Below are 10,998 nucleotides of genomic sequence, written 5' to 3'. Positions count from 1 at the left end.
ACAGGAAGAATTATTTATCTGATTATGGCAGTAATAATTACCCAGCTGTTTATTGCAGATAGAGGAATAATTCATGCAGTCAACAGGCCGTGTTGGTGGCAACAGCGATGACACCAGCACATTTAGTAAATATGCAAAGCGGGTTTGCTCCGCTTTCCTAATTGCCCCCATCGTCCCACTGCATGCCCTTATTAAAGCCCAGGAACTTTAAGTGTCTCCCTGACAAAGTGATAAATTGTTGGGGTATCAAGGAAAACTGTGGCAGAGTGGGGACCGCGCCGGGGTCCTGACTTCATTAGGCTATGCAGAAGGAGAGGAAGGATGAATGAGGATGGACACTAAAGCACAGCGTACCGGTGGCAGAGAAAGGGAGAGAACGATATAGAGCAAAATAGATTGAGGAAGAGAAGGAGAAAGAGAGAGGCAAAGATTGAGGGAGGGAGAGAGGCGGAGTGAGAGCACGGGATAGAAGACAGTAGTGTAAAAAGCATGTATTAGCTGGATGTTGTACCTAATGAAATGACACAGATGGTTTTGTGCGGGAGAGATCTGTCATGAGAGAGAAAGAGGGGCTAAAAGAGAGACAGAAAGAAGAGAGAGAGGTTCGGCAGTCTATGTATTACTCCTATATCATTACCATGCGCAGCCGATCAGCCTGCACTAAATGGGGACCATTAGTCCAACTTTGAATAATTTATGCAGCGGGTTGGACAGACAGACAGACTTAAAAGAGGGAGGGAGTATGCTGGTGGATTAAAAAGCAGACCTTCGCGGGGTGAGTGATCAGGCAGCGTGCAATCCGAGGGCTCAGCGGCTAACACTGAAAGGATATTTTAAATAAATGCCGGCACGGCGTTAATTGATCGTGAACTCAGCAGCACAAAATAAACATGTGATTAACTGGAGAGAAAATGACCTCAACACCCCAAACCACTGTGGAGGAGGGGCTGTGTGTGTGTGTGTGTGTGTGTGTGTGTGTGTGTGTGTGTGTGTGTGTGTGTGTGTGTGTGTGTGTGTGTGTAAGTGTGTGTATGAGAAGACTGGGAATGATAATGAAACAGTCAGACCAAACCAAAAGTAAAATGACATCACATCTCGTGCTCTTTGAATTTTTTTTTTACAATTCTTTACTACCACATTTCTCTGATCTAGTCTAACTCAATCTCTAAATACATACTCTTTGTATTTAATTGTTTTTAAAATATACTATGTAGGGATTGGAAAAATGTGTATGACAGCATAGCAATATTTAAAAGACTTTATTGTTTTTCTAGGCAGGGTCTAAAAATTGCAAAATAATAATGGTACTGTTATGAACTGTAATATGCAAACTTATCTGATCCAGCCTAGTTGCTTAGTTCAACAGTTTTCATATTACAAGTTATAACAAGCTGTGTAATCTCTGGTCTATACACGTTACAAATATATTTTCCCTATGATTTCTGTAAATGCTCATTCTAAGTATATAGTGGCTATGACTTTTTCCTGCAAGGCATAGTGAAAAAGATAAACTATTATAAGCATAGTTTTACCAGTTCTCCATCTTTCGTCATTGGTAGTGTCAAAACACCTGACAAAGTTGTCTGTGTTTGTGTGTGTTTCTCTTTGTGTGATATAATACTAAAGTGGCAAAACTCTTAATGGACTTTAACAGCCTTGTTCCCCTTACCTCTAAAAGGGGCAGGGAGTGTGGGGGAAAGGTGGAATGCTGGTGGGGACGTGAGGGGGAAAGTCAGTGATCCAAAGAGCACTTTAACAAATTTACATTTAATTTTAGCAGAAGCCTAAAGATATTTTCCGGTAAAATATATTAGCAACATAAAAAATGTGACTATTAGCTAAACGTGATGTTTTTTTTTGTCAAAAATAAAAGATGGCGTATCTCTAGCAGTAAGCCCTAGAGCACAGGATGTTTTATTAATGCACGAGCTGCGGTTCAAGTCAGAGGCTAATTTTTAATTTCTTCACATCGTTCACTTCTCTCTCTCTTAGCCTCAAGCGCTCTAGAGGACTTCTCTCTCTCTCTCTTCTTCCCTCTGTATCTCTTTGTCTCTCTGTCTCTTTCATCCCTTCACTTTTCCTTTCCTCTTCCCCTGTCCTTCCTCTTTCTCTGAGGTAACAACCGTGCAAGTACAGATCTTACGAAAAACCGCTCTCGCTTTCTCTCTCACACACACACACACACACACACACACACACACACACACACACACACACACACACACACACACACACACACACACACACACACACACACACACACACACACACACACACACACACACACACACACAGCCAGACCCTCTAGCTACTCCACACAGCATTTGGGGATGGGAGGAAAACGTGCTCTGGTATAATGGCCTTTCTTTAAAGGAGTATTCCGGTCAATTTCAACACGTAGCAACAGTATGTTGTTTGTTGTCACGTAGTGCTGTCAGTAGCGAGAAAAACAAAAATAATCGTTGTTGCCTACACCGAGTTATGCTACTGCTAGCTTTCGCACCCAGGCGGCTGAAACGGGGTAGGTTTTAAATGTGCCTTTAGCCTCTTAACATGTTCGAGATGTCATAACAAGTGCCTTGCCATGTGAACTGATTCCTTCCGAGTGAACACAGTGAATATGGCTGCAGTAGATGTGAAAGAAATGCATAAAAGTTGTGCTAATTCATACCTCTGTTTAGTTCTGGTGTTCCGGTGGTGAGACAGCAAGACGAGTGCTCAGGGACCGTCTACAAACTACAACACCGAAAAGCAATACAAAAATATTTTAAAAAATAGGCATATGCTTATTTTCTAAAAGTAAGTGCTGTAGTACAACTAACAGGAGACAAGTTAATAATTAATTGAGGTAAGTTTAGAGACACTACCTTATTTAATCATTAAATTAATAAATATTTTGGTTGTATCTCTTTTCGGTGTTGTAGTTTGTAGACGGTTCCTAAGCACTCGTCTTGCTGTCTCAACACCGGAACTAAACAAAGGTATGAATTAGCACAACTTTAGCAGTAGCTAGCAGTAGCATAACTCGGTGTAGGCAACACCAATTATTTTCGTTTTTCTTGCTACTGACAGCACTACGTGACAACAAACAACATAGCTACGTGTTGAAATCGACCAGAATTCTCCTTTAAACCAATCAGAATCATCATGGACAGCGCTAAACTTCACACAGAGCCGCTGCAAAATAGTTGTGCGAGAGAAAACTCAGATTGGACAGATAGTCTAGCTAGCTGTCTCAATTTTCCCTGCAGAGACCTAAGGAGCGGTCAACAATAGAACACCGAATTTAAAATTCCAACACAAAGAAAGCTTAAGGAAACAGAAAAATACATGCATCTGGCGGAATTTCCTGCAGCAACGGAGCTATCCCGGAAGTTGAACGTCAACAATATAGACTAAGGTTACGGTACACCTTTTAAACAACTGCCTTTACACTAATCAAATCAATGTACCAGTTGACTCTCTTCTAGGTCCTGTATTGGTCCCTGAGCAAAAAAAGGTTTTACCACAACACTTACAGGAAAAATTGTACAAAAACACAGCAAGACAGAGAGTGAGACAGAGGAAAGAAGTGGGAAGACAGAAAAAGAAGTGAAGTAATGTATTCAACAATTTCCTTTCCTTTCAAAATTGTACACTTTTACAAAAAGGTTACACCTTGCTTACTTCTTGTCGCTAAGGCACCTGTCATATTGTGCAGTGTGGTGGAATTTCCTGCTTACGAACTCATGCTATGTAAGTTGAGGCAGTGTTACCCAGGTGTCATTCAGGTCAGTGTCCAACATAAACTCATAACCTTTCCAGGCTGAGAAGTAGGCTACTTCAACTCTGTGTCTCCATGGAAGACGGGAGATGTAACAGCTGTATGATAAGACAGTACTGCCTCAAGTGCTCTCATCCTGCCAAGACCATAGAGAAAGTAAAGACATAACACATTTTGACTGTGCGGAGATATTTGGGAGCCCGCAATATCTTTGTTTACCTTGAAGGTTCAGCTAATCGTAACGCCTCCAGCATGAGTTTAAAAACACCTTCAGGAAGACAGGACCTTCAGAGAGTTGGGACGGCACGACACGATAACATATCATGGCTAAACTGTCCTGCCTTCTCAACTGAGTGTAGATAGAATGCTTCTATTCATCAAGGTCTCCCAATTCCCGAATCTTCTTCACGTATATGAAATGAGTTGTGCTGCTCCTAAATTTCTCCTTAACATGCAGTATGTGTAGTATTCATTCAATTGCCATGCTATCAAACTGTCTGCTTTCTTGAGCCTCTTTTTTTTTTTTTTACCTGACAAGTTCATTTTTCCTAGAAAGTCCTTCCAGATAGCTCTTGCGTGCGTAGTAGTTATGAATATACTTCCTCACAAAGAATCCTCTCCATCTCCGCTGGATCTGTGAGGGATTCAAGAATGACATAAGTTTTCTTCAGATGTTTTCCAACAGCATGGGGTATGGAAAATCTAATAGCGTGGCATCTTTGATGCTTAATTATTAAAAAATATGAAAGAAATCATTTGTTTCACATAGCAATTGTTTTAATGACTAACACTGAATAGTGTTGCTCTTAACAGACAGTATGGTAAAGAATCATGGCATGTTATGTCATGCCGATGTAACTGCTTTTTTCAGGTCTTAATTCTTCAGATTAATTTTGCTCTTCCAACAGACATTGTTATGTCTTCTTATTGTATATGCTGTCTATTGTAAATACAGTCTTGCCAATGCTTCTTCTAATTGCATAAACTTGCAGAGGACAAATAAAAAACATAAAAAAATAATATATACTGTATGTTTGTATTAACATATATGGGAGAACACAGCAGTTTTTTCCTCTGCAGTGATGGAGGGACAATCAAAGGGAGGACAGCTGTCAGAGCTCCAAACGTTTAACTGTATCAGTCTACATTGATTGTGGAGGCTGCAGATTAGCTAGCACACACACACACACCAGTGGACCGTTTTAAAGCAAGGGGGCGGATGTCCTTCAGACTAATTAGGAGATTAAAACAATGGCAGGTAAAAGAATAATCACACTATGAGAAGAGGGGAGAGGAGAGAAGAGGTGGAGTGGAAGATGGGGAAAAACAACAAAGAGCAAAATGAGAATTAGCATTGATCTGCCAGTCAATAGATAATTTTAAATAAAGTAATTGCCGCCTCCCGAGTTCTTGCTGACCTTTGTTGACTAGTGAAATCGATGCTGTTGAATCTAATACAAATCCGAGGTGCGGCATGTAAACACAGGTTTCTATTACGGCCCTAATACATTATCCTCTGTTAGCTACCACGCCGTGATAAAGACAACAGGAGGGGAGAGAAAAAATAAAAGAATCCAAATTGATTCAAAGAAAGTGTCACAAGGGGATTCTGAGATGATTGTTTCTCCCTTTGTGTCTCCCTTTTTCTTTTCCCCTTTATTTACACACTGAATACTTATTTGGTAAAAGACGGTCTTTGAGTAGAGATGTCCTTCACTCATTCACTGTTGCAGAAGGGAGCTCCCTCTCTCTTTCTCTCGATTTCAGATTCATACACATGAACAAAGACTGTTGCTTCATTCTGTCAAAAATGTAATGTGTCAGAAGAGTTTCTGATGGTATAGTTAGGCGCTCACAGTCCTGGTAGTATTTTGCACGATATAAGCAATCTAAAAAATACTAGGATAAAGAAGTGGAAAGTAACGAAATACATTTACTCACGTTAATGTATTGAGTAGTTTTGTTGTGTATTTTGTATTTTTCAAGTAGTTTTTAAAATTGGTAATTTAAAATGTACTTGAGTGAAGTATTGTATTTCGCTACATTACAAATCCTATCCGTTACGGAATAAAAAAAAAAAAACTTTTACTAACAAAAACTGAAAGGAAGAAAATAAATTGCGCCCAGAACCACTACAGTGACGAATGATCAGCATCTCTGAGTCTTTGTGTAGGAGATTGAGAAGGAGATGGAGGTGGATCAGGCGAGCGACCAAGGTTCAGAGACTGTTTCAGTAGAAATGCTAGCTGAAACATCGAATTCTGCTAACCCAAAACGACGAAAATCCTTGGCCACATTTGAAAGACTGTTTTTCATTTAAATTCAAGAGGGCCAATAGTATCATCATGCAATGCCAAGGCTAGTGGCAGGCGTGTTCATAATACCTTCACATATGTCTTTTATGGTGGGAGAAAAGTGGAGAACCCAGAGAAAACCCAGACAGACACACACAATAAAATGGCCCTTGTGGGGTTCAAACCCAGTACCTTCTTGAATTGCTAACCACTGAGCCACTTTGCTGACCTATTCACATATATTTTATTTTCCATTAAAATTCCTATTGCTTCCTTTAGGAAACAATGGTTATTTTATATGGGTAATAAAGGCCTATTTTCTCTAACTTCAGAAGCTTCTGCTCTGTTCTACATGGTGACATCAACCCTAACCTTTCGCCCTGTGACCTAAAACAGCTGGGTCAAACACTACTCCTGGATCTATGTCTCTCCTATTATGTGACATTTATAGAAACGACGGGGTGGTCAGCTTTATTTGTTTGGATTTCTATTAGGTGTAAAACTTAAAGTCTTCAATTTCCAGGCTTCTCCACCAATATGAAAATACTGCAACCATCTCTGTCCAGCTGGACGGCGACACACCCTCTTCAATAAACACTAGTGGATTTTTTTGTTGGCCTATAAAACCTTTTAATGGTTTAGGTAGAATGAAACAGTTAGCCAAACGAGTAGGCTATATGGAATTGTAAAAATATAAGGTTTCTGTGCAATATCCTTGTGTAAAAGTGCCAAAGCATCAGTCATAGCCACGGTTTTATGATTTATGAGTTGAACAGTAGTGTCTGCTGAGGGAACATTTGGATGGTCATGAGCACTAAGAGAAAAAAAAAGAATATTGCTAAAACTGAAATAGAAGCCAGATTTAATAGTGGACAATGAAGTGGACAGTGTTGTCAGTGTACATGGACTAATGTCTGATGAGTCAAGACATAATTACGATAAAACATTTTGAAATAGCATAATTTGGATTTTCTTTTCTGTGTATTATACCTGATTCTAAGGCCTAAATGATGTATACAACTAAACTGTACAGGAATGTCAACACAATGCCAGATGTTAAAAAGTAAGAAAAAAAACTGCATGGAAGATTTTAAAAAGTTGCTATAATGGACAATTTTTGCAATTAAGAGGTGTGATGAAGTGCTTACAGGCTGCTTTTCATGGGCCTCCCAAAGAAACAGAGTGTCCCCCCACCCGGACACTCCATTTGCTAAAACAAGACACTGTGGTGATATTTACCCTGATCGCCATCTCCTCGTAGAAATTCATCTTCATGATAAAATATGCCGCCTGTGAACACAAAGGAAAAGATGGTGTTACATCTTGTCTCCCAGCCCTCTGATCTGTCCACAGCAGGCGTCAAAGATAAAGAGCTCTTTATACATAATACATTGCACAAAGGCAGCCCAGATAGGGCCACTGTAAAGGGGAGGGAGGAGGGAAGGGGGCAGAAAAGGAGAGAGGGAAAGCAAAAGAGACAAGAGGAACAAGAGAAGAAGTCGGGGGAATGGAGAGAGAGAGAGAGAGAGAGAGAAAGAGAGAGAGAGAGAGAGGTTAGCAGGACGTTGTATCAAGGGGAGGACGGTACTCTCTTAATACACAAACGCAGACAAGGGCCAAGAAAATCTATGGTAGTCAAGCAGCGAGCTAATGGAGATGTATGACGGCCAAACGCTCTCCTCTGGATTTCATAATCAATGACAGCACTGCCAGAAGTGACAAACAAAAGGCCAGAGAATATTCAGTGGTGTACTCAATGAGCTGTCGCACACCAAACGCGCAGGCCGACCACTGGGGGCACATTTCAGGAGCAAACTGGAGAGTCGGCCATAAAAGGGATTCATATCTCAACACGTCTTTTTTAATAATGACAGGGAAGAGAGGGAGGAGAGGAAGGGGAAGGATGACAAAGACTTGAAAGGAGGTTGTAAATTCAGCTTGATGTTTTGAGATGAGGCTTTGTGCATGACACATTACACATGATAAGGTCCGCAGGAGTGAGAGAGGAAAAAGACAGACAGTGAGAGAGAGAGAGAACAAGAGAGAGAGAAAGAAGAGGAAGGATATAATCTCTCAAGGCTAATTCAAAATAGTGCGCTGTGGCAATTTTGAGTGATTCAAATTAGTGCTCGTCTGTTTCTAAATGAGACCAAACAGCCTCTTTTTAGCCCATATGTGTGTTGTGACACATCCTTCATCATTTATTTTAACACTTCTCAACGCCACCCCCACCATCTAACCCCCCCCTTTCCATCTCTTGAACATCTCCCAAACGGCGGCTGGCAGTTATGCTTTAGCAAACAGTCAATTTACAGGCATGATAAATAGCTTGTTGTGATACGTTTACAAAACTCAATCCAGGAAAAAATTATACGTGAGAGCGCTGGGTATTGGATCCGGTATCAACAATCTGTTCAATTAAGAAGCAGTTGGAGGCAATATGCTGAAAATGAGGCCTTGTTTTACTAAAGCACACACATACACACACAAACTCCTCTACTCTTTCCTTCTCTCTATTCCTCTCCACACTTTTTCTATATACATCCCAGGATGCAATATAGATGGAATTCCTTATCATATTGCATCATATTTCCTAAGTGCTAATTTCCCAATGTGTAATGAGTGAATTATATTTCTTAAGGTCAGACATAGGGACTTAGGAATATAGCAATTGAATTCTAATGCATGCTATCATAACATAATCAATATATCTATAGCCATTTCAGGCGCTGGCTTACCTTCACCATTTGTCTGAAACGTGCCCTTGCTGTGAAGCCCCGCCATATCCTCTGTATAATGATTGCCTTCTTGTGCAGATGGCTGTAAAAAAAAGTCAATTTGAGGAGAGGATTGGACATGTAGTTTTCAGTAGTTGAAATGAAGGAAATCACTGAAAAAAGTTCAGATACACATGGAAGAAAATTGTGGATTTCTAAGTTTGATCTTTAGTTAGTCTATTTTACGCTCAGGAAGAGTACAAAAAAAACATAGAATTAAAAAAATAGAAAATGTAAACCTTCTAGAAATAAGGGAGCTGCAACAAAAAATTACTAAAAGCTACAAAAATGTGCATTCCTGTATATAATACAATTTAATTAAATAAATCACAAAATACCCTAAAATCACTGCTGCTTTAATAAACTGTGATCTAGTTTTTTTCTTCCTGAAAAACAATAAAGAAAAGAGTGCTTTTGTTTTCTGCATACAAATGTTAGGTCGTAAAGGACTTCAATTAAAAGGTCAGGGCAACATTACGCTTACAAACACACACTTTCACACGCTTTCACACACACGCGCACAACATTTCTGCTTCTCCAGGCTTTTCGATCATGTCTGATGAGCCTTTCACCCCCTTTAGTCGGCGGCACACATTTGTATTCATCTTCAAACATACTCTAAATGCAAGTCCACTGCGATTCTCTGCCTCCAATGAGGCCATCAATTTCCAAAAGGCCATTCATATGCCCAGAAAATCAATGCTTATAGCGGGGATAGCACAACCCCGGAGTTGCACTTAGGCAGCTAAAATTGTTGCTAATTATCCACTTAATGCATTGATCAATTAACTAAAGTAATCTGAATTAACCTACTGTCTGGAAGTTTGTCTGCTGACCCTGCAGAATGGTGCTGGGGTCACAGTATAGGAACAAGCACAGACATAGGGACATTCATTTTTCTGTGTGTGAAAGGAGCATGGAGTGCAAGTGACATTTATTTCTCCAGGCCATTTGCAAAGCTCTAGAAGTGGGATAATTATGAGAGTAATCTACTATCAGGGTTTCCCTTGAAATTAACTCTTAGAGTCCTGCCTGAATGTTTTTCAACCCCTGAGGGGGGTAAAGCAAACCTTAAATTGGTATATAAAATATTAAGGCTTGTATTCTTTTTTGCCTATGGCATATGAAGGAGTAGCCTACCAAAAAGCTCTGGTTTAAAGATTAAAATTGGACTAACACACTCATCACACATACTAGTACACATACACACCATACCTGAGGTAAGCCCGCACTTTGCAGGCTCTGAACCAGCTCTGAATCCGGTTGGCGGCCTGGTATTCCCTCTGTCGGTTCTCCTCAGCTTGGCTAAGGCACACACAGAGACACATATACAAAATAACAGTGTGCTGTAACGTTAGCTACATTATCCCATATGTATATTAACGCCCATTAATATGCCATAGAAACATTAGTAGTATGATATCTGCACTTGCATGTACATATCATTTGCTGTGTGTTCCATGTGTTAGTTGTGCTTCAGAGATTTTAATTGCTTTCGTTATGGTAGTGCCACTGACGATGCACAAAAGTGACAATATAACGTTATATATTTTTAAACCGTAATTCATTAATTTCAACGAGCAACGTCTGTTTGCTGGTTATAGCGTCAAAACAATGACAGCTAACGCTTTGTACAAACATGACATCCTAGTTTAGTTAGCTAGCAGGGAAAAAGCATGAGCATAAGCGTTTGTTGACATTTTGGGTAACGTTATCTGGCTATCTATCGCTAGCTAGCTAACGTTACGCTAATTGGTGTAATGATTTGGCTTCAACTGCCAAACTTTTAACAGCAGCCACAATGGTCTTTCATATCTTAAAGATACGTACTCATGTGAAAAATACCTGTTTCTGTAGAAGTATTCCTTTTTGAATTCTTCAACTTCACTTTTTATTTTCAGCAGCTCCGCCATGTTTCCTTAGGCGACAGTTTACCCGTTGTCTTGACAACACTGCAGTTTCCCAAGTGGGTGGAGATGCGTTCAAAGCTTCTAAAAAGTATGATATTTAATGAATAGTGCTTACTTTATTGACTCTTTTGTAAAAAAAAACAAACAAAAAAACAGACAATTTGAAAAGCCTCTGCCTTCTGCTGATATAAGTGTCCATATCTGTCTATTATAATTGTATATCAAGATTTTCTTTGAGGTTAAAGGCATCTGCT

At 39.8% G+C, this 10,998-nt stretch overlaps 1 protein-coding gene across 4 annotated transcripts in view; it reads right to left on the bottom strand.

Annotated features, from left to right (window-relative positions):
- spata17 (spermatogenesis associated 17) overlaps positions 1-10,786 on the bottom strand; it is a 43,352-nt gene extending 32,566 nt beyond the window's left edge. For 3 of the 4 annotated variants that reach the window (XM_028584423.1, XM_028584444.1, XM_028584431.1), the window contains exons 1-5: positions 10,665-10,786; positions 10,050-10,139; positions 8,796-8,877; positions 7,297-7,347; positions 4,294-4,397 (exon numbers count right to left, since the gene is read on the bottom strand). In XM_028584423.1, the coding sequence (XP_028440224.1) occupies positions 4,294-4,397; positions 7,297-7,347; positions 8,796-8,877; positions 10,050-10,139; positions 10,665-10,747 (410 nt within the window). In that variant the 5' untranslated portion in view covers positions 10,748-10,786. The remainder of the gene's footprint in view (positions 1-4,293; positions 4,398-7,296; positions 7,348-8,795; positions 8,878-10,049; positions 10,140-10,664) is intronic. The other variant, XM_028584435.1, reaches the window with a different exon arrangement.
- Between the last annotated feature and the right edge of the window lie 212 nt (positions 10,787-10,998).

The sequence above is a fragment of the Perca flavescens genome, chromosome 1, assembly GCF_004354835.1.
Source record: "Perca flavescens isolate YP-PL-M2 chromosome 1, PFLA_1.0, whole genome shotgun sequence".
Lineage (NCBI taxonomy): Eukaryota > Metazoa > Chordata > Actinopteri > Perciformes > Percidae > Perca > Perca flavescens.
This window is presented reverse-complemented; position numbering and strand designations above follow the sequence as displayed.